Source organism: Lampetra planeri, chromosome 26 (genome assembly GCF_965212315.1).
Source record: "Lampetra planeri chromosome 26, kcLamPlan1.2.h2, whole genome shotgun sequence".
Classification (NCBI taxonomy): domain Eukaryota; kingdom Metazoa; phylum Chordata; class Hyperoartia; order Petromyzontiformes; family Petromyzontidae; genus Lampetra; species Lampetra planeri.
Window position 1 is genome coordinate 5,218,409 of NC_136132.1, and position 23,859 is coordinate 5,242,267.

At 45.0% G+C, this 23,859-nt stretch overlaps 3 protein-coding genes across 4 annotated transcripts in view; 2 read left to right on the plus strand and 1 right to left on the minus strand.

Moving 5' to 3' along the window:
• WDR59 (WD repeat domain 59) overlaps positions 1–17,060 on the plus strand; it is a 78,637-nt gene extending 61,577 nt beyond the window's left edge. The window contains exons 17-26 of the mRNA XM_078606569.1: positions 77–146; positions 4,622–4,772; positions 5,930–6,066; positions 7,411–7,492; positions 7,745–7,857; positions 8,797–8,947; positions 9,913–9,985; positions 11,179–11,296; positions 12,138–12,280; positions 12,775–17,060. Of these exons, the coding sequence (XP_078462695.1) occupies positions 77–146; positions 4,622–4,772; positions 5,930–6,066; positions 7,411–7,492; positions 7,745–7,857; positions 8,797–8,947; positions 9,913–9,985; positions 11,179–11,296; positions 12,138–12,280; positions 12,775–13,010 (1,274 nt within the window). The 3' untranslated portion in view covers positions 13,011–17,060. The remainder of the gene's footprint in view (positions 1–76; positions 147–4,621; positions 4,773–5,929; positions 6,067–7,410; positions 7,493–7,744; positions 7,858–8,796; positions 8,948–9,912; positions 9,986–11,178; positions 11,297–12,137; positions 12,281–12,774) is intronic.
• Positions 15,892–23,046, minus strand: LOC144727619 (UPF0598 protein C8orf82 homolog). Of its 2 annotated transcripts, XM_078606571.1 has the most exons (4): positions 22,951–23,046; positions 21,032–22,160; positions 20,102–20,150; positions 15,892–18,722 (listed from the first exon to the last, which is right to left on the minus strand). In XM_078606571.1, the coding sequence occupies exons 2-4, from the start codon at positions 21,695–21,697 to the stop codon at positions 18,250–18,252; spliced, it is 1,188 nt and encodes a 395-aa protein (XP_078462697.1). In that variant the 5' UTR covers positions 21,698–22,160; positions 22,951–23,046; the 3' UTR covers positions 15,892–18,249. The 2 variants fall into 2 exon arrangements, with proteins under 2 accessions (XP_078462697.1, XP_078462698.1); XM_078606572.1 differs by having other exon boundaries at positions 21,077–23,027.
• A 103-nt stretch (positions 23,047–23,149) lies between these two features.
• KATNB1 (katanin regulatory subunit B1) overlaps positions 23,150–23,859 on the plus strand; it is a 44,862-nt gene continuing 44,152 nt past the window's right edge. Inside the window, exon 1 of the mRNA XM_078606570.1 lies at positions 23,150–23,740. Within this exon, the coding sequence (XP_078462696.1) occupies positions 23,701–23,740 (40 nt within the window). The 5' untranslated portion in view covers positions 23,150–23,700. The remainder of the gene's footprint in view (positions 23,741–23,859) is intronic.

Sequence of the window (23,859 nt, forward strand, 5' to 3'; positions counted from 1 at the left end):
ACATTGCATTAATTGCTACTGCAGCGGTCGAGAGAACGCGTGCACCCATAATGCCCCAGTGCTGCGTGCTGCCCAGGTTTCCTCGTCTACTTCATGCGGCCCATGATGATGAACCGCTCCGTCTCGCCCACAGAGCCCACGCCAAGGTGCACACGTCCACCCGTCCCACACAAGGGATGCTCGCCCACTCACTCGCTCACTCGCACACCCACTCGCTCACCCGCCCACCCACTCGCTCGCTTACCCGCCCACCCACTTGCTCACTCGCCCACCCACTCGCTCACTCCCCCACATACTCGCTCACTCACCCACTTACTCGCTCACTTGCCCACTTACTCGGTCACTCACCCACTTACTCGGTCACTCACCCACTTACTCACCCACTCGCTCACTCGCCCACTGACTCACTCCCCCACTTACTCACTAGCTTACTCACCCACTCACTCGCCCGCCCACTCGCTCACTTCCCACATACTCGCTTACTCACCCACATACTCGCTCACATACTCGCTCACTCGCCCACTTACTCGCTCACTCGCCCACTTACTCGGTCACTCACCCACTTACTCGCCCACTCACTCACTTGCCCGCCCGCCCGCTCACTTCCCACATACTCGCTTACTCACCCACATACTAACTCACCCACCCACATACTCGCTTACTCACCCACATACTAACTCACCCACCCAGGTCTCCAAGGGAAGCTTCTCCCCCTCATACAGTAAGGGGCAACATCCCTGTATAGGGATTGGTGTACGGCTCGCGTTAGGTGTTGTGGTCAGTGCTGGGATAGAGTTAGCAGGAGGTTATGGCTTAAGGTCACTTTGCTTAGGGCTTGGCGGTTTTGTGAGGTAAGCGTTTCGGTTAAAAATAGTTTAATGGCTAAGATTACATCGATTTTGGTTACTTGGCAATGCAACTTTGGGTCCGGTTAGTTTACAATTAATTAGAAAAAAATGTGATAAGAAAAATTGTTAGATAAGGTTATATGAGTCTCAGGTCATCGTGAGGCTTCATAGTTATTGATATAAATATATATTTAGAGTGACTGAAAGGTTTAAAAATAAGTTTAGTGTGTACATCCCAATTAAACGTTGTTCATTTATCCCACTCACCTCTGATGCAAATTGACGTGACATTCAAATGCATTGATTTCCTTGAGTGCAATTATCGAGGTCGTTGTTACAAACAGCAAGTTGACCATATCCTTGAGCGGAAGATTAGTGCAAGATACAGCCACGTCTGCAGCTGTGACTTTAAACTATGGACCTTAACTCTTGTATCCATGAATTTCGATTTAAAGCTTTCGTGACTGCAGGGATTCATCTTCTTGGTTCTTTCGGTAAAGTCACGTAGAAGGGAAATAATAAAATAATAAAAATAAAACATCAATATTTTATTATTAATAAATCAATTAAGTACAAGTTGCACTGGTACATGAATTCCAAATTAAAGCTAGGGCAAGGCAGAAAAATAATAACAACAAACCCTCGACCACACCAATACAGACACAGTCCCTTGACCACACTGCATCTTAAATTAAAACCATAACTCTTGTATCCATGAATTTCGATTTAAAGCTTTCGGTAAAGTCACGTAGAAGGGGAAAAAAACCATAATATAATATTTATGTTTTATTTTTATTATTTTATTATTTCCCTTCTACGTGACTTTACCGAAAGAACCAAGAAGATCTTGTATCTATGGTTTTAATTTGTATTTATTTATTCATTAGTGACTTGGTTAACATCTCTCCACCTTACTCTAGTATCCTTTCTTGAATTTGTTTGTTGATGTAACTTGATGATTTACCCCGACTGTACATCTGCGCAAAAAAACTTCACAGCTCATCATATTCCAACATTCACAATAAAAATTCTGGTAATTGGTATGCTGATCATTATTCCAGTTGTAAAAATCCGATTTTAATAATGTAACTTACACGATGCAAGCACACCCATGCGTCCATTTGAATAAGATAGCCTTTCGTGCCTACAACGTTAGATTTTTTGAGAAAAAAAAACCTTAACTTCTTCTCTGGTTATAAACTTTTTACCGAGGTCCGATACATTATTAAGCAGTGCTGGGATTTGCAGTGGTATGAATGTGCATACCAAATATCAGAATCAGAATATGTATTTATACTGGAAGAATCTGATGAGCTATTAAGCTCTTTTTCACAGATGTCCTGTAGGGTCGGGTAAGAACGTTACAACAACAAACAGGACAAAAACACGATAGCAGTGGAAAGTACAAGAAAGGTAAACAAATTACCCAAACACCTACAAATACAACTAAACCATCCCCATCCGACCAGGCAAAGCCCACTGAGATATTCACTCATTTTTCAAAAACGACCCGGCCACAAATGATAGCTCAACCAAGTGGCTTATCATTTGGGCATTTATAGCAACAAAATAATCTAAATATTGGTATCTGTTCCACGACCCTGTGAGAGTTCCTTTTTGCGAATGAGACTATATCGCCATATTCGTGCGTCATGTCACTCTTGAAAATTAGACTGCGCTGGTCTCTTGAGTTCTTACCTGGTTAAACAAAATAAACATCACTAAACATTTACCCTGATGCGGTTACTATTTGATGTCTAGATTCTGTGGATACAATACGTTTTTTTAACACATGGGAGTTGAGTAGCTCGGTGAGGAAGGTAGGCAGGTAGAGGGAGAGGTCGTTTGTTTGTTTTAAGTCGGAACATAGGGTAGGTACAGTGAGGGAAAAAAGTATTTGATCCCCTGCTGATTTTGTACGTTTCCCCACTGACAAAGAAATGATCAGTCTATAATTTTAATGGTAGGTTTATTTGAACAGTGAGAGACAGAATAACAACAAAATCCAGAAAAACGCATGTCAAAAATGTTATAAATTGATTTGCATTTTAATGAGGGAAATAAGTATTTGACCCCCTCTCAATCAGAAAGATTTCTGGCTCCCAGGTGTCTTTTATACAGGTAACGAGCTGAGATTAGGAGCACACTCTTAAAGGGAGTGCTCCTAATCTCAGCTTGTTACCCGTATAAAAGACACCTGTTTACAGAAGCAATCAATCAATCATATTCCAAACTCTCCACCATGGCCAAGACCAAAGAGCTCTCCAAGGATGTCAGGGACAAGATTGTAGATCTACACAAGGCTACAAGACCATCGCCAAGCAGCTTGGTGAGAAGGTGACAACAGTTGGTGTGATTATTCGCAAATGGAAGAAACACAAAAGAACTGTCAATCTCCCTCGGACTGGGGCTCCAAGCAAGATTTCACCTTGTGGAGTTGCAATGATCATGAGAACGGTGAGGAATCAGCCCAGAACTACACGGTAGGATTTTGTCAATGATCTCAAAGCAGCTGGGACCATAGTCACCAAGAAAACAGTTGGTAACACACTACGCCATGAAGGACTGAAATCCTGCTCAAGAAAGCACATATACATGCCCTTCTGAAGTTTGCCAATGAACATCTGAATGATTCAGAGGACAACTGGGTGAAAGTGTTGTGATCAGATGAGACCAAAATGGAGCTCTTTGGCATCAACTTAACTCGCCGTGTTTGGAGGAGGAGGAATGCTGCCTATGACCCCAAGAACACCACCCCCACCGTCAAACATGGAGGTGGAAACATTATGCTTTGGGGGTGTTTTTCTGCTAAGGGGACAGGACAACTTGACCGCATCAAAGGGACGATGGACGGGGCCATGTACCGTCAAATCTTGGGTGAGAACTTCCTTCCCTCAGCCAGGGCATTGAAAATGGGTCGTGGATGGGTATCCAGCATGACAATGACCCAAAACACACGGCCAAGGCAACAAAGGAGTGGCTCAAGAAGAAGCACATTAAGGTCCTGGAGTGGCCTAGCCAGTCTCCAGACCTTAATCCCATAGAAAATCTGTGGAGGGAGCTGAAGGTTCGAGTTGCCAAACGTCAGCTTCGAAACCTTAATGACTTGGAGAAGATCTGCAAAGAGGAGTGGGACAAAATCCCTCCTGAGATGTGTGCAAACCTGGTGGCCAACTATAAGAAACGTCTGACCTCTGTGATTGCCAACAAGGGTTTTGCCACCAAGTACTAAGTCATGTATTGCAGAGGGGTCAAATACTTATTTCCCTCATTAAAATGCAAATCAATTTATAACATTTTTGACATGCGTTTTTCTGGATTTTGTTGTTATTCTGTCTCTCACTGTTCAAATAAACCTACCATTAAAATTATAGACTGATCATTTCTTTGTCAGTGGGCAAACGTACAAAATCAGCAGGGGATCAAATACTTTTCACCCTCACTGTAAATCTGGGTTCGGGAAGTTATTTTTCAAGGACCATCGTCTCGTATTCACCGCAGGGCATTCCGGCTCTTGAAATATTGAGATTTTTTTTACCGAATTCGAAAAAAAATAATGGCTCCTTGTTTTTTTGGTTGGCGACCCCTGCAGATAACCATTTTCTGTGCTGCCATTTCCTGGCCATCTCACAGCCCAGCAGCCAAGATCCTCGAAGATCTATATCATCCTGCTTAGCTTCCCAGATCTGAAGATATCAGGCACACCGCTGGTAATGTTTGTCCTACGAGTACCTTGCACTAATTATTTTGCTTCCTGTGCCCATCTCCGGCAGGTCTCTGTCGGCGCTGTCGGCGTACCACAGCGGCGTCATCACGCCCATGAAGATCCGCTCGGAGTCGCAGACCAACCTGCGCCTTTACAGCAGCAGCCCCACGCACAACGAGAAAGAAGTGTCCATCAGCTCCTTCTACTACAAAGAGCGGGTGGGGCTGAGCATTGAAACGGGGCAGTTAAGTGGCCCTTAGGGGGTGGTGGCACGTTCGTCACTTATCGCGGAGTGTTTCACGGTTCGAATCCATCGGTCGCCCCAGTTGCTGCTGGCGGGTGATTTAAACTGTCTGCTCCGCATTGTGGACGTTAAAGATTCCGTGACGTCACACTCGCAGGAGTAGATCGTGGTGTTGGGGAATCACGCTCCTCCGAATTTGGCAACATTTAAAAAATTCAATACACATTGCAACCATGGCACCCCTACTACGAAAACCTGGCACGGGTCTCCGAAAAAGAGTGATGAGACTCAGTAGTGAGGCCTTTCCTGGGTAAATAAGTGTAAAAATAATACGTGTGCTGCGTGATGCTCTTGTTCCGGCAGTGTGGTGGCAACATCATGGTAATTGAAGAAAAATTCAACACATTCATCAATAACACTTAACTAAAGAAGAAGAATATATAATCGTGGCTCTTCCGGGCAATGGTCTATCTTCAGAGCAGTGTTTATTCTCTGCTATGAAGAAGGGCCATGGTCTGTAACAATCATATGTTGTATATATATTTTCATTTTCAGCCATTGTCTTTGAGGGATGTGTTGAGTTGTTGTTGTCTGTGCTTTTGTACAACTGCCAATGCAGCATAACTTATTCTTCGCCAGTTGGCTCAGTGAAGATCACGCAGTCACATACAGGAGCTGCCCAACTGTGCTATAGAGATGCTCGCAAATGCTAACAGGCTTTACCAAACCTGGCAGCATTGGGCTTGTGAAATGTTTTGCCTATAATTAAACAGGATGGCATGTAGATGAAACGCATAATGCATAAATTATCACATAAATTATGAAAACTTTAATAATTTCCTGATAGAAGTACAGTCATGTATACTCATTAATAGTGAATGAGATTGACACCAATTTCAGTCAAGGTCTTCTGGAGTTAAAAGCTAGAATTACGAGGATCATGAAGCTAAATATCACGCACGGCCAACGTTGCGTCTCGGCAAAGGACAACACTGCTTTGGGTGGGTGCCTTGAAATGGTTCCACGAGAGCGTGTAAAGTACCGGACAGATGGCCAGCTGCAAAAAAGTTTCTTCGCTGCGCTCGAGTTGAGGCTCTCACCGAGGCTTTGTGTCCGCCCTGTGTTGTGCAGAAAATTCGGCGAACCAAGGTGAAGAAGGAGGGTGGTGACTTGACCAACAGCCGACCCATCAAGGCTGCCGGCAAGGTTATTGTGCAAGACATCTCTTGCCTGCTGCCCATTCACCGGCAGCTGGCCGAGCTCTACACGTGAGCACGCACGCACAAGCAGAGAAAATTTTACCTGGTGGACCACCGGGGCAGGTGCTGTTAGTGGGCACCTATTAAGGCCGACACAACGCACGGGGTTTTTTCTGACCAGCCGCCACGTCTAAAGCCATCTTTGTCTCCCCCAATCGCTGACGTTCATTGCACCGGGTACTCATGTCAGGCTGAGTCGATCTAGGGAGAGGCCCATGACTAGTTCTGATATCTCTTGCCAGTAATGTTAGTCATGGGTAAAAATCAAACTTAGGTCACCAGGTTTATTGTGCAATGCGCTAACCACTGCACCACCGTTCCCCTAACGTACACGTGCACGCACACACGTGAACATTTCCTGCCGTGCGTCTATCGACGGAGTAGAGGCACTTGCGCTGACTAGTGCCGGATGTTGAGTTAGAGGTCATGTTGGCCAGTGCTGTTGATGTGACCAAATCCGTCACCACTTCCAGGTGGCACGGCTGTTTCAAAGTCGAACAAGGATGGTAACCGCATCGCTCGCTTTCAGATGCGCTTCTGCAGCTGTCTGGAACATGCTTCCTTCTGATATTTGGAAGCAACTGGAGCTATGCACTTTTAAATCTAGATTGAAAAATAATTTCTTTAGACTTGCTTTTTGTGTTGAGTTTGTCCTTCCCCGCACGTCCGATTAGCGGGGTTGGCTGCATACGGTGCGAAATAAGTTCAACAAACATACACACGACACCAGACCTTCAACGTCTTCTCTTATCCCACCATCTGCCATTCATTCCTCCCTCAAGTTGCCACACAAATGCCCATCTCATTAACCTGCCTTCTTCTCTTCCTGCACAACATGAGGCAATGAGGAATAACTTGTGATAATGATGGTGGTTTTTCTATTCAGTATCTACGACGTGTCAGAATTTAATTACCTGTTATATACTATTTCATAAGTTTGTTTGACATTTATTTCGGCTGAACTCCTTGTTAGCAAAAAAATAATTTATAGGTCTTGTGTGCTTTGCACGGCATGGGGTGATTACTGCATCTCACTCATCTGTATTTCTAACTTTTAACCCTATCGTGGCTGGGATAGTGCAGAATAAGTCAGAGAGAGAGATACCTTTTTGATCCGTAATAATAATTAACATTTGTAAGGCACATTTCATCCAAACATCCTCATGCACCATATTCATTTTGGTGTTAGGGCACTCTGTAGTTTTATGACGAAAATCTTGTAATCGGAGGGAAACTACGATGTCACCTCACCCGAAAACAAATATGGATCATTGTATCCACGACGTTAAGTAACTTGATTGTCATCATGTGCTTTTTTTGTATCCAAATTGTTGCACTTGCTGTGTCGTGTAGGCTGGAAGTGAATGATGTCCAGGAGATGTGCCAGAAGAATGCTGCAGCGGCCGCCAGCATCGGTCGCAAAGATCTGGTTCAGGTGAGCCCCATCGCATCACGTTTCCGGCAACGGATCGCGTCCGCGGGGCCAGCCCGGATCTTCATCGTAACGCAGTGAGAAGTGTACGCACGCTTTCAAGTGTACGCACGCTTTCAACCCCAGCACCTGGGGTTGAAAGCGTCCTAACCGTCACCCTTCTCCAACGCACCCAAATCAAGACGGCCAATGCCGTTGTTCTTTGTAACGCATATCTTGTCTACCCCTCTGCTCCCCAAACCCCCAACCGCTTAGGTATGGTCATTGGCAGCCGCCTCCACGAGTGAGTTTCTGCTGCCAAGTGACAACCCAGACTCCGAGAGCCCCTGGGCGTGCCATCCCTTCGGCCGGCGTTTCATCGACTCCTTGTAGGAATCGCACGTTATTTTATTCTTCATCGTTGAAATACATTTACTCTCGCTAATGCGTCGGATTGAGTCAGTTTACGTGAGAGGTCTCAGGAGATCACAGTAAAACGTGAGTTTTTACCGGTGCTCTGAATTTATAATATGTCATGGTTTGGGGGTCAAGTTTCAGTTTCAAAATCAATATGTAATTTTTTTCTTGGTTTTACTGACTCATTAGCATTGTTTCCCATTAGTGCAGTCTTACTTGGCAGTGAAAATATACCAAATTTGTTTCCCCAATTCTAATTGTGTTAGCATCATGTCATAAGAATTAAACATTTCCATTTAGAACTTTTGCAGTCAGCACTACACCACCCAGTATCAGAGAACAGCCCAAAGGATGACATGACCACATTAACCACAATACTTGTGGTCAGAATGCAACAAAAAAACACTGATAATATATGCATTGTCGTTGAAACGGATTAGTCCGCACCAGAGACAGGTTTATTTTGAGCCTCGTCTCAAACGGTGTTAAATCCCCCACTTTCTATAACTTTTTGGACTACAGCCAGCCTCTTATAATTTGGTTGACGGACAAATGGACAGACAAACGGTACGCCGGGCTTTCACAATAGCTTAGTATTTGTGTACGTATATGTTATGTTTTTAAGAGAAATTTTGAAATATATTTTTCCGCCGGGCAACGCTGGGTAATTCCCGCTCGTGTCCTATAAAGATTGTTCAAACAAATTTATTTTTTATTCTCAGAGATTAATATAAGCTACATTTTGTGATGTACTTTTTGGGCAGTCTTCGAACTCAGGATCTCATTGATTGACGGCTTGGTGCTGTTCTTTGACCCCTGAACCACCTGGCTGCCTAACGAAAAACTGTTTCAGTTGATGAGATGCTACACGCCAACGTTTAATACATATCTATTTATCCACGCTCGCGCAGGCTCACCCACTACAGCCGAATGCATGACGTGCAGACGCTGGCGATGCTGTGCAGCGTGTTCGAGGCCCAGAGCAGGCCACACGAGATCGGGGCGATGTCCGGGGATGCGCGAGGGCTCGGAAAGATGCAGGCCGCGTCGGGTTTTCCGACCGTGAGTAGAGACGCACGCCACATCTAACTATTTGTTTTTATTTTACCAGGTAAGGCCCACTGAGCTTTATACTGTAGCTCTTTTTCAAAAGCGACCTGACTACAAATGATGGCTCAACGAAGTGGCTTATCATGTGGAAATTTATACCAACCAAATACTCTAAACGCATGTTTCTGGAGGGAAACACCGGACCACCGGGAGAACATGTAAATTCCAAATATACAGCAGCAGGCGTCAGTGTCGGGATCGAACCCACAACCTCCTACATACCAGGCGAGGGTGATAACATGTCACCACCAGGCCACCCCATTTGTGTTGGTGCATCCCCTTAATTTAAGTGGATAGATAGGCAGCCTGTATTTACAACCGGGTGTCAGAGGGCAGTGCCATAGCACTGCAGTAATATACATTGTTGGACTGTACTACACTCCAGCGTCTATGCTGGCGCACCTTCATCAACCTGAACTGACTGGCGTGAAATAACGCCCACGACTCGCACGGCATAGGGAGGCCCTCATCCTGCAGAAAATTAAAAGAAGGCCTGTACATTTACAAGAGAGCTCATTAAGACAACAAGGGGCTAATTGTGTTGGCAAGAAGGCAGTTTTGTGACAACAACGGATTGGAAACAGCCAGATATTTGCTACTTTACATTGATTTGTTTATTTCTTCCTCTGCAAATTAGTGGATTCTGCCAACACTTAAATTGGATTTCAAGTCTTTTTCCTGAACGATGAACGGGGATTCTCCTTGACGTGTAAACAAGGCAGAACGTAGATAATTTTTATTGACTTGCTTTTTTTTCGTCTTTTTCCATCGCAAGCAAAATTTTAAATGTAGTTTCTCATCGAGGAGTGAATTACAGCCCGAAAAGCAGCTATGCGGTGTGGCAAGAGCATCATTGACACACGCAGCGGTGGTGTTGTATTGCTCACGTCATTATCCACTCTTTCGCTGGAGCGCAGGCTGGCTACACTTCCTCGGGTTCTGGTTCCAGTACTTCGGACAACGTGTACACGTCCGGAGGTTGGAACATTGGTGAGTTCAAGTGCCGGCATTATTAGGTGCTCGCATGCACGTTATGTACGGTATGTTAAACTTCTTTCGCACCGTACGTGGCCAACCGTGCTAATCGGAGGTGCGGGGGGGGGAAGCTCAAGGAACTCTTGAACAGAAGTCACCACCCCTGATTCAGCCTTCGATTAGTAGTAGCAGCTCTCTCGTCCTTTGCTGCTGCTGCTGTCGTAGTCTGGAACTCTCTTCATTTACTCCGCCCATCATCCGTGCTTTTAACTTTCCTGCCTCTTTTCAAGTTAAGGCGTAATCAACTCGTTGAAAAAAGTTTTTTTTAAAAACAACGGTTTTATTAACAACTTCGTTTAACTCATGGTCGAGAAGTACGTCAATGGCGCCTGAGACACGCGGCGCCTGCGTTTTGTGCGAGCCGATTCCACGGTTTAGGGACCGCGGGGTTTTTGACCGACACAAATAAATAAATAAATAGCTATTTAGTCGTCCATACAAAATGTTAATTTTTTAAAGTAGCGAATTCATTTATTACTTGGTGCCGATTTTGATACGGGCATGCATTGTCACCGGATCCGAGTACGTGTGAAAAATGTGGCATTGATTGGACAACGGGAAGTGGACTAAATTTTGATTACAAGATTTGACCCAGACAAACAGAGGAATCAAGTTAAGTAAAATCGTTGAAAACACTTATTTTTTCTCTTTTCTATGAACGATTGCCTCTCTCCCTCTACAAAAAATAAATATACCTGCTGTTGCTGCAGCTTGAAATGAGATCGCATATAGATGCTAAATGAAGCAAAATTGTGTTGTTTTACTATGGTAGGCCAGGCTAACACGTGAGGTACTTGCTATTGTGCATATCTGTACAAGCATACGCCTTGCAATAATAATGTCCTTTTATCTAACAAAGCCTGACTGCATATCATGAGACTTTGCTGGAGGGTCATGCATTTGTGATGTTTCTTCATCTATTGCACGTATTTATGCATGTGTGTGCGTAGTCTGTGTGGGAGCACAGATTACGAACTGGTGCTGGGCCTAACCTAGGTCAATGCAGGCTCAAATGAATACCTGGTGCCGGGTGTGGTGTTGGCCACCCACCCCTTCGTGTGCCGTACCGGCCTTCATAGGTGCTACTCGCTAACAGCACTTGTCCCTACAGTTTGTTAAGACTATACGGGTGATCTTTGCCTTCATAGTTTGGCGGGAAGGCGAGGCAGCGCCGTGGCTGGAGTCTCCGGACGATTCCCGCTATGGGGACCACAAGCACGTTGACCCGCGTGGGCGCGAGAGGGAGCAGCACGAGAAGAACAAACGGTGCGGGCTGCCGCAGTGCATTCTGGGGGTTGTTGTTGTTGTGCAGCCGAGCGACTTTTTAAGAGGGGGACCATTACGGCGTACGAGGCAAAATCTCGTCATGTCCCTTGCTGGGTCATTGCACAGTGATACAGACTTGGAATAAGCCTCACTATGCTTTTAGGTAGTCTTCAGAATACGCAATGTAAGTTGTGGGAAATACAAAAAAAACTTGCGTTTCAGAAAATGCAATAGTTGAACATCGTCATGAGATTTTTACAAATTATTTTTAAATATTAATATTGATGTAAAGAGTTGTGTTCTCCAACCCTTAGCCAAAAATGTATCATATCTTCCACAGTTATTTCCAACATCTGGAGATACGTCTGTCAATTTAATACCTATGTAAAACCTACTAGAGAAATTAATTCATCACTTGCATATGCATGTGTGTGCTTCTGTGAGTTGGTGTGTGTGCGCCTTTGTCATTGCTAATAGTACTTGCTGCAACAGCCTATATCGCTATATAGAGATATTTGTACGAGTATGGATTGTTCAGTGGCAAAGTGGTTTGCAAAAGACATTACCATCCTATCAACCTGGCTTTGACCCCTTTCCATAAAATCATCCGCGGGACATGTTTACTGAGCATTCCATGGGCATCGGCTAGGTCGGTTTTTTGTCATTAACATGAACCTAGTTCAGTGTTGAAAGCATTGGCACCAGGTAGACAACCATGGCTGGGTATGGGTACTAGCCACACCGCCTCCTCATCTACTAAAAGTTTCATTTGCACAGCCAATGAGGAAGACTGCATAGGTAATTTTGTTTTACGTTTGTGTGTGTGCACCCATACATGCAGTCTCCTAGACCCTGGAAACTCACTGCAGTACGATGAGTTTAAGAAGTGCTATGGCGAAATCCTCTATCGCTGGGGGCTCAAGGATAAGAGGGCAGAGGTGCTCAAGTTTGTTTCCTGTCCACCCGACCCTCACAAGGGTGTAGGTAAGTAGCTTTGGGCGACTGGTTTATTATCACCGGTATATCGCTAATACATCACCGGATGGAAATAACACTTAAACTGTTCGACTCTGGGCCTCCTTCTCGATTAATGTTTGGTGTTTAATTAAGACGATCTTACTGTGGAGAAATATTAATCCGGAAGGCTAGTGTGTTACATGTCATGTCAATCATGTGATTCAACAAACCTCCCTTACCAAATTCGCGTATTTTATCACCTGTTTCATTACATTTTAATTAAGTAGATGAAGGTCAGTCAAAAGACTCCTTATCTCTCTTGCCAGACATGACCTGAAAAATGGTCATTGCTCACAGTAACTCGTTCAGTTGCAGTACATCGGCTTACCTTTGCAAAATTATGTGGCGGGATCACTATGGCGTCTGCTTCACAACTCTATGACATTACCATTCCGCTGTTATTTCTTCGCCGAATAGGTTTTTTATTGCATCAAAGAATCCCATCGCTTTGTTCCCAACAGAGTTCAGCACTTGCTGCTACCAGTGTGGCTGCGAGGCACGCAGCTCGCAGTGCGCCAACTGCAAGGGCTTCTCCTTCCAGTGCGCCGTGTGTCACGTCGCCGTGCGCGGCTCCTCCAACTTCTGCCTCTCGTGTGGCCACGGCGGCCACTCCAGCCACATGCTCGACTGGTTCTTGGGGCACAGCGAATGTCCCTCCGGCTGCGGTTGCCGCTGCCTGCAGCTCAACGCGTTCTGACCTCGGCGTGTTCGTCGGCAATGGAAAAATGCATCCCACCGACAAAAAAAAAACATCGACGATGTAAATAATGTTTAACCGGCAGCAAAAGATGAATATATTATTACAGCTGTTAAAATATATATATAACAAAAATAATATCAGAGTGAAAATACATTGCGGTCAGTGTTATCCAGTGATTTTGAGGCAAGCGTTGGTGGATCGTGTGGATATGTGAAACTTTTAAACCTGCTGGGCTGTGTAATGGCCAAGAACATGGCAGTAGAGCTAATGGAATTGTTAACTCATCTGTACGGTCCATTGAATGTCATCTCCTCTTATGCATAGGCTTATTCTGACCACACATGCAAACCATTGCTTCAAATTTAATTGGCCCAACATTTTAATTGCGCTTGAAAAAATGGTGTGACTAAATTACACTTTCCTGAATAAATGACAATATTTGATCATTTTCACTTACAGCTGACATTTTATTCGAATGCTCACCCATCTAGACCTTAACACACTCTGGCAACACGAGTCGCCAGTGGAGCAAACCCCATGATGGACTTATCTTATGCCACTGCTGAGATTAATTACGTAATAATCTTTAGAAATACTTGGCTTTGGGTACCTGGGTCGACCAGGCGTTTAATTCAAAGCCTTTTGATCCAGCGATCAACACTGGCCCATCATGGGGTTGCGCCACCGTTTGATAAAATGTGTGCATGTGTCTCGGAACTCATTTGTTGGCAATTTAAAATATAAATGCTGCCTGGTACCTTTTGCTGCAGGGTAGTTTTTATCTGATGGGATTAATTTTCTGACAATCTGCTTCCCAGTGCAACCATGGATTTAGTGTCCCCTGGTGGAACCGCTCTTACAACCCAGACATTATGGACCATGACCTAGTCCACGTTTTAATCATTATTCAAGTGCCAAGTACAAAGCTTGTGGAAATGTTGCAACTTTAAGATTTTCCCCCCAAGCTCAGAGCAGGGGTTTTAAACCCTGCCAAGGGTACAGGATAGAGTCTGTGCACAATAACCCCAAAATGTGAGTGCACTGATTATTCGGATACTCAGACATCTCAATTTAATTTGCATGGTTTAAAAATAACGGTTGTATTATTCGGCATTAAGCATCGTTGTTTTCTAGCAGTGGGTTATCTCTGCTCTGAGTTATGTGGCTTTTCCGGTTACATTTACAGCATGAACGCACGTACAGATGTCATTCTTTTTCCTTGAACATATGGGCTGGGTGTGGTTTTCAATGCCTGGGCTGAGAAACGTAAGAGCAGCTGTTCTTAACGTTCACCCTCTTGGCGCGCCAGCCACTCTCCTCAAACCTCTGAAAAGTCGGGTGCTCCAACGCTTCACAAATGAGAAAGCTGGACCGTGTTGGACCACAAGATCCGATGTTGTAAACCACTTTTGAAGAGCCATAGTTGTATTATTGAGCGTTGAAATGTGTGAATGGGCTGCACAAGGATGTGGCGTTGAACTCGAGATATTTGTCTTCATCCAAGGAGCCCTTTGTTTATTGCAGCAAGGTTTTGTGGTACTCGACATTGACCCGGGACTGGCAATCTGTGCAACCTTAGTCAAAGCCTAAGCCACACTCGTTGTTTGTATAGAACATTGCCAACTTTCGTAATAAACGTCCACAATGCAAGTCAAATAATCCCAATGAGGAAGAGTTGGATACTAGCTTGAGACTGTTGCACTGTAGCACATTTTTAACACGATTGAATTCATTTGGTGTGCAATTTTTGCGACCTTAGGCAGAAGCCGAAGCCACCCTCATTAGCGGCGGTGCAACATTAGCATATTTTTAATTCATTAACAATTTAAGTAAATCAGTAAGGTGAATTGTTAGATACTGGCTTGAGACTTTTGCACTGTAACATGTGTTTAATGTAAGGCTATCTCATTTTGTGTTCCAATTAACAAGAAATTCCGCCGTCCAAATCAGCAAAACAAGGTTATTTTAGGACGGGTCGGTTAATTGTTAAGTGTTAAATGTCTAGGGACTATGGTGTTAATCCTGGGCAGCAGTTGATGAGAAAATGACAGCGGTGTTGGGCTGAGTTGAATGCCTAACAGTCTCGTCTGTATGCCTCTGGAGAACGTTTGCTTTAAAATTGAAGGTTAAAAATAATATTTAAAAAATTAAGACGAATTTAACACGCAGTCTTTCACAACCGATGTTACTCATGATCACGTTTTTTTTGGTTAACATGAATGTTAAATGTGTTGTAAACCTATCCTCCATCAGACGAGCGATTAGTATGTTTTGTCGCATGAACAGAACGTGACAATTAGTTACTTCAGCACACCCAGTGTTAGAGAGCAAACCCACAAAATGTACAATTTGAGTACGACGTTTCGCTGATGATTACAACAATTATGGCAAATGGCTGATGATACTGGTTGGAATCAATGGCAAAACGTCATCCTCACATTGCACATGTTGTGGGTTTGCTGTCTCACACACCGGTGTGCTGAAGTCGTAAAGAATTGGCACGTTTTGTTCATGCGACAAACCTTGCTAATCGACTTGAGGCGGGTTTACGACAGTTACACAATTTAACCCAAAAAGCTCTATCATGGAAAGTTCAACTCATGCAAACCCATTGCCAGTGTGACTTGAAGGCCTCATCTTCTTGAGCTATTTGTGGGGAGCTGAAAGAGTGAAATAATCACATAATAGATTTTTGACATTAGACGTCAGATCGCTCGGAATATTGCTGGTGCATTTAACACTCCTGGTTCGACTTTATTTATGAAGGATATGCGCACAATATTTGCACGTTGGGTATCTAGTGCAATATATTCCCATAGGAATAACATTCATTTTCAGCAATTTTTTTGGTGGTAAAAAAAACTAAAATGTCAACATACAAATGCTATATTTTTTATTGTCTGGCCATATTTTCAAATGCTTCTGGTCCCTTATCAAATGATGACAATGTGGATCATCTTAGTTGACCAGGCTCTGAAAGCAGTTGGAACAATGGCAAATTTGACAGATGGTAGTGCCTTCTTTCAGGGCTGATGAGATTGGGTGTAGCGGGGTATTGCAAAGCCATGCCAAAATATTATTAAAACCGAAAAGCGTTGCATTTTTTCCTGCACATTTCACCCAAATCCATGGGTTCTCTTCACACTCTCCAATTTCCCAAATTGCATTTAAAATATAGATATCACATTGCTCGGTTACATAGTCATAGGGTTAATTGTTCGTTTAACATCTTAATAATTGGTATGCGCATTTCATGAGATCTTTGCCAGTTGAGCGGTGCTATTTTCCTGTTCAGCATGTTCCATGTGTGAGAATTTGTCCACACGCTCACGAGACATGTATTTTAAACCACAAATTATGCCACAAATATCTTTTGTTGCTGATCAAGAGCTGCAAACTAGCCAAATAATTAGTTACTTCATGAAAGCCAGACTGGCATCCTGATGTCAATAATGTTTCAAATAAGGGAATACTGGAATTACAAGGTAATAATTTGGTAAATAATAACTATACTGTTGTAATATTCGGTATGATTATTGTGCAGTTTATATAAATCGGCTATAACTGTCAGGACAGGACTTGGAGGGACCTTCTCCCCAGAATATCTAATAAACTAAAAACTAAACTTTTATTTTATCAGGTAAGACCCACTGAGCAAAATAGCTCATTTTCATTGATAGCTCAATAAAGTGGAAATTTATAGCAGCCAAATACTCTAAAACGCGTTTCTAAATGTGGAAGGAAAAACCTGAGGACCCAAAAAGAAATCCACGCGACCACGGAGATGAGCGAATGTGCATGATGGTTGAGCGTCCTTCATGGTCGTGTTTCTCAACCCAATTGTTTCAGCCAAAGGCGAGGTGGAGCAAGCCAGGTGAAAAGTGCAGATTGGACTGCTTAGAACGTCAATAAAAAATTGTGTACAGTGGTTTTAGTGTTGCTGACAGAATGATTGTTAAAACATGAAAAATGTAAGTACCCCTGTGGGGACTTCATTACTGTGAAATTTAAATAAATGTTTAAAGAACTGGACGCTTGAACCTTTAACTCTACGCTCAATTCTTGTCAATTCCTTTAGCAATTAAACTACAATCCACTTTACAAATAACTGCACTTGCGGCAAATATTTAAATGCAACGCATGCAAAATGACCAGACTTCACATACATGATGTCATTGTTTTAGGACTCTGCATGAATTTCAACTGTCATACAGACTTCAAACATCTCATACATTATTATTCCTTTCCAGAAATATTTTCTGGTGACGTCTGTTAAAATGTAGTGACATCCATTTAGATTAGAAGGCACTTGAGTAGATGCATTTTATTTTCACAGCAGTTAACACACTCCCTTCTGATCTTGATAAATGCACTTTACTCCATGCACTTGCTCCACCAGACTATCCATTACTGAAACATACTCCCTGCTACCACACTTATCTGCCCCTACCAATCCAGGTGAAAACAGTCTCTTGATATTGAGTAATGGATGTGACTGGGACTGAATTAATCTATATCGATATAGCGTGTTTTTCAGAGTATTAAAGTCAGAGACATGGCCAGAGGAAGTATTTGCTAGATTAGTAAATTCGTGGCCCACTTCCACTCCCAGCATCAAACAATGGCATTTTACACAACTCAGTTTGGTAAGTGAAATATAAAGGTAGGTTTGGCTTCAGAAAAAAAAACATTCGTTACGAATGACCCTTTCAACCCGGCACCTCCATTGTTTTCTGAAGCTAGTAAAATGATCCTGAACCACTGAACTTTCACTTGGCCTTAAAGCAGTGATCCCAAAATTACAGTCCTTTAGTACACTTTTCCACGTACAGTATACCAACTGCTGACCACATACAATACACTTAAGTTAATGTATGACTGCAAAATATTGTTAAGTGTGTAAATGTATCAATGCTGATGTGACAAATGAGAGTTTCAGAATACCATACTTTAGTCTCAAACCAAACAGTTGACTGGTATTAATAGAAATCGGTTTAGCAATCCTTTAAACAATTGTGCAGAACTAAATAAAGATCCCATAACAGTACATTTGGAAAATAAGGTGTCATGATGTATAGGTCAATTGTCTTACCATGAGTGCTATAATTATTCAACCAATGCGGTGTCTGGTGCCAAAGGCCAGCCATTCATCAGAATTTTAACGTTGCTTTGGAAATTAATTGACATTGTTACAGGTCCGCCAAATAGTTGTCTCACATCGTTATGCCTCGACCAATCAGCTGGAAAGTGACTGCGCCTCCCCTTCCATAAGTGCGTCCCAGAGCTGATTGGTTAGCTCGTATGTGCGCCCTTGCCACTCGAAGTGTGTGGGCGGAACGCTCTCGTCGTCGGACTCGTAGCGGAAGAAGGGGCTCAGCCTCATTGCCAGGTCCGAGGAGACCAGCCCCGCTCCGCCGAATCGCTCCGCTGCTGGGTGGTAGACGCGACCGCTCGCCCGAGACATGCACAGCTGTTCCGGCTCAAAGGGCACGGTGAGCGCCGACCCAGCGCGGCCAAACGCCAGCTCCTGCCGGCCGCTGGCACCCACGCCCGGCGGCGTCAGCAGCTCCGTGAAGACGACGGGGCGGTCGTCGCAGTGAATGTAGTTGCGTTCGCGGCCGCACAGTGACAGCCAGGGAAACTCGCTCCTGTACCGTGGCGTGTCATTGGCCTGGAGCCGGCGGAAAAAGAACACCAGGAACTTCTTGTCTGTAGGACACAAAGGGGAATAAGGCAATTGGATAAAACCATATCATTGTTCATTTCAATGTAGTGGTTGGTTGACCTCGAAGAAGTCTATTATTACTCTTTGGTTCTTTCAGTAAAGTCATGTAGGTAGAAAAAATAATAACAGATCACGACGTTTCAATCGCCACACAAGCAATCGTCTTCAGGTGGGAGAGAAAAGCCTGCTGAAACAAGTCCTTATATATAGAGCTGAAAGGGGGGGAGGGGGGGGGTTGCCGCATCGGGCAAGAGGGTGGGAGCGAGAGATTGTGCCTCAGCGAGTGGGAAATCCAAAGATGGGAACCGAGATGGGGGGGGGGGAAGGGGGGGTTGTGGTTGATGCACCACCACGACGACGAAGAGCTGAGGGGGTGGCCATTGTATTGTGAGATATTAGCATGTCAATGTGTAGTGACGGTATATCCGCCACTAGGGGGTTAGAGCGCAACAGGAGACAGACAGAGACACACACACAGAGACAGAGAGACACAGAGAGACACACAGACACACCCAGAGACACACCCAGAGAGAGAGAGACACACAAACCGAGAGACAGAGAGAGACAACAATCTGCTTGAGCAATGTCTTACAAGAGGCTAATAGGACCAATTGAATAAATTGGTTTCCTTTTTTAAAAAATGCAACACGTTCCAATCAATTATGTGTATACATTTCATGTACAAGCGCATTAATTGATTTAACAGCTGTCCCTACCTCTTTGATGTCCCTTAATTCATACCGTGAAGGGAAAATGTTACTTGGTTAAGTGTGACATTTGCAACATCCTTATCTGAACAATTTTTGCTTGGGTCTATGATTATTCTTTACACAGATTTGCATAAAAAGCTATCAAGGGCAAGTGTGGAAGGTGAACTCGGATTAAAATAAAGAGGCGAGAGAGCAAGCTGGCATACTTTTGGGAAACTAAATTTGATGGTGAAAAGCAACATTCGAATGTTCAAACAAAGGACAGTTTTCCATGGGTGCATATAACCTGCTAAGATTTCAGAAACACGTAAGAAAAATTAAGTGGGTTTGGATACATTTTTATTTAAAGCTTTCGTGACTGCAGGGATTCATATTCTTGGTTCTTTCGGCAAAGTCACGTAGAAAGAAAATAATAAAATAAGGGAAATAATAAAATAAACCCTATCAAACAATGAAATAGTTAGATATTTTTATTATTTTATTATTTCCCTTCTACGTGACTTTACCGAAAGAACCAAGAATATGGGTTTGGACACTCGAGGTATGCTGGCCAATGGATGAGACTGGTGATAATTAAGACATCGTTTGAAAAACGGCCAAGGAGAACATGCCCAGGATGGTGACCACGACAAAGACGGAGTACTATGCCGTACCTTTAAAGCACGAAGTGAAATTCTTGATTTTGGCATCATCGAGGAAGAGCTGAAGGAATAAAAAAAATATTCAATCATGATTGCATATAAAAAAAAACATTTTTTAAATTCTCAAATGATTGAGAAACAGTGCAGCTGTTAAGCGTGTTATAATTAACATTGTTCACACGGTCTGCACATAAATTCACATCGAAGAGTATGTGTAGATTTTTTAAGCGTTTTCCATATTCAAAGAAAAGTTGCTCGTCGAGGGTTCTTTTAATGCAAATATTGCCTGTCAGTAGTTCAACCAGCAGGGCCAACATGGCTCAATGCTTAATTCTCTGGTCAGGGACTAATTATTGACATTTCCGAGTCACATGGGTTATCCAGGTGACTTTACCGAAAGAACCATACTAGGTATGTCATGGCAACAACCACCATTCGCCACTAAGCGGTGCCGGGCGATGTGACCATGTCACGGCAGGCCCGACACCACCCAATTCAAGGGCCCATTTTCACCATAAAAATATGAATAAAACATTGATATCCAACAGACTATGAATCTTCTGGAGAAGTTGTTTTTTGCTTCTCCACCTGCATCATTTAAGCAGGCACACAGAACAATTTAGAAATTCTAAATCTAACCAGCAATGTAGCCCACAAAACGTGTTCACTTCTGATTACACCAGTGTTCTTCATTGTAAGGCCCATGGGCCACTGGCGGCCCCTGGTGGCCATTAGTGCGGCCCTGACGTGTGGCCCCCGACAATACACATCATGTGAAAACACCCCCCATCGTGCTGTCAAACCAGATCTTTTCAAACGATGTCTTATCAGCGAAAGTGCCCCCCCCCCCCCCGCTTAAAATGAGCGAAGAACGCTGGATTAGATGTGGAAAAAATAATTGTAGGGATTTGAACTACCGAAGCAATATTTTGTATGATCTACCAATTCGGGTGGAATGTCCATTGATTGTGGTGTTCGTTCTTTCACCTGGCCCAGGTGATCAATGTAGTAGAAGTACTCGCGTATTCCCGGCTCGGGTGACTGTCCTTGCTCGTACAAAACGCGCTTGGCAGACCCCGAGACCGGGGCAACACCCGGTGAGGGCAGCCACAGGCGGCGAGGAAGGAAAACACTGCTGGGCCAGCAAGCCACGTTGGAAAATAGACGGCAGGGTGGCGGAGGTGGTGGCAATGAGGCCACCGAAATGCATGGCCACTTAGAGCTCATTGGGCCACGATGGGGCATTCGTCTAGCCGAGATTAAAGGTTTTACGTCCCAATCGGTGGCAGGCAAGGGGTTCGATAGCCATGAGGGCATTCCTCCACGATTTGAGCTATGACTAGAGGGCATTGTGCCAGCCGAAATTAAGGGCTTTGGGCCCCAAATTACATTTAACGGCCCTAATGCGCGTGGGGATGAAACTGAGGGCAATGGGTCACGTCTGGAGGGCATTCGGTCACGACTCGAGGTCAACGGGTTTACGTGACAGTGCATCTGGGAGCCGAGAGTGCACGTGAATGGACGAAACGTGAGCAGAGTGAAGGCCATGTTATGGGTTATGGAGACCCGGGCGACCAGCCTCCGTGGACAGAGGGCCCACAGCGGCATGTTACGTAACCCACTGTAGAGAAACTATTTACACGGACGGCAGTCGCAAGTTAAATAATATGATCAAGTCATTAAGTTCGCGTTTTTTTTGTTAAATACATTTTAGCCCGTTAACGCATTCGCTTAAACGTGGCTCCGAAAATTCCCCGAACGTGAATGTGTTTTTTAAAATGTATAAATCGAGGCCTTGCCCCGGAATTTGTCACGCCGCGCTGCGCACACCACCACCGATAAGGGCGGCGTTAACACACGAACATTTAAATATAGAGCGGCGACTCGTTAATTAATAACGTGAAGGCGATAATGAAATTGAACGAGCGTGTGACGACATAAACCCTCCCCACGCTGTTAGTTACCCACGGTTCGGAGGGGAGAGTGTGGGTAGGTGGGTGGGTGGGGGGAAATTCTGATAACAAAAATAATCCACCACGGGGGCCGGCGCTTCGGGACGACGCGAGGAAGCCTGCGAAAGAGAAGTTACCCCACGGGCAGAAGTTACACAAAAACATTTACAAAGATCCTCCTCCGTGGAGCCCCGTAAAAACAGGCTGTCGAGGCACATTTGCATGTTCGCGAGCAGCAACCTTATGAAGGCCGGTCACTGTTGGCACACACACGAGGTGGCGGTGGATCATGGCCAGCAACCACTAAACGTTACGCTACCGCACCCCCCACATGCACAGAGAGAGACACGGATACATGCAACTACAACAACCGCCGCTATTCGCTACAAAGTGGCGGTGACGTCGCTTGTGCCAGGCGATGTGCACGTTGAGGCCACGTGAAGTGTCGAACACCCGCTGCCAGGTCATGGGACAGACCCAGGTGGTGCCATGGGTCGACTGAGATAACTGGCCGATGCACCACCTGTGCCCTCCTACTGTCAACAAAGAACCCACCCCCGTATAGCCCGTAGCAGACTGTTGGTGCAAGTGTTGTTAGCGAGCACCTATGAAGGCCGGAACTGTTACACACGAGGGTGGCCACCACCAGGCCCCACCGCCTTTGGTTCAGATACTCGTCACTAGTGGGTTCGTATTCGTAGCGCAGCAGCGCTAACCGCCACACCACCGCTCCCCAAATACCACACAGCCATTGGCCACGGTGGCAATCACCACCACGGCTACCGTGTGCCAGGCCAGGTGCACTTTGGGGCTATCGCGTGGATTGTCGTAATGCTCGCTCGCTGACGAAGAGGGAGGTCTCGGGAGAGACCCAGCAGTTGCCATGGGAGGTCGTCTGACCGAGATGACCTGCAGAGACTCCTGCAGACTGCACGACGAGCTGGGCCCTCCCCAATATTCGCACCACTTCACGTGCCAGGCGCAAAGTGCCCTCAGAGCAGAACGCGCAACGGGATGGGCCCGGCAGCCACCTCGCAGATGATTGGCCAAGACGTTGCCGCGGTAACGCAAAGCTCGTCGCCGATTGGCTGCGGCCGTTACCGCGGCAACGTAAACTCGGCGAGACTGACGCGGGACTCGACTCGGGCCTTCACCCGGTTCGGCGCGGGCAAACGATACATCTTGTTTATTCTTCCTCCCCCTATTTCTACGCGATTGTTTTATTGTACATGGTGTCTGTACGTGTTGGGGTTTTTTTTTACTTTAAGCGGGGGGAGGGGGGGAGAGAGAAAAAAAATCCTCACGAGTGGTTTGCGAGGGAGCGCGGTCCAATCAGACGTCGTCTTGTAGCCACTTCCGGAAGTTCCCGCCCCTACACGCGCCGCCATCCACCCGCGTTATATCCCGTCGCTGCGCGCTCTATTAACAAAGTATTCGGTATTGTAGCCTTCAATTAAGTAACATTCGTTGCGCTCGTCATTATTTACCTCCAGACAGCCTTTGTTGGGATTTTTTCATTGTTCGTTTGATTGGATTTCTGCTCCCCGCGCACCGGCGGAGGCGTTGGACTGGGGCTCCCGCCTGCGGCCTAGCGAAGGCTCCCCGCGGAGTTTCCAGGCAAGGCCGGGAATCCCGGCAGGGCCCGCAGAGGGAGTCGCAATGAGCGCGGCCAAGCCAACCAAGATATCATGGAAACTGCGTGAGTTCCTAACACATTTATACACTAACCCCCCCCCCCCACGTTACCTAATCCATTGACATAATTTGTAACAGAAGATGTAACGGGCTAACGTTACGGCCAGTGGCCCTTATTGAGGG

What these genes read in the sequence shown, in the direction of transcription:
- LOC144727619 (XM_078606571.1), bottom strand. Translation starts at nt 21,697, where the DNA reads ATGCCGCTGTGGGCCCTCTGTCCACGGAGGCTGGTCGCCCGGGTCTCC. An exon ending in TGGACATTCCACCCGAATTG is followed by an intron (nt 20,151 to 21,031) that starts GTAGATCATACA and finishes TTATTCCTTCAG; the next exon opens with CTCTTCCTCGATGATGCCAA. An exon ending in TTTCACTTCGTGCTTTAAAG is followed by an intron (nt 18,723 to 20,101) that starts GTACGGCATAGT and finishes TGTGTCCTACAG; the next exon opens with ACAAGAAGTTCCTGGTGTTC.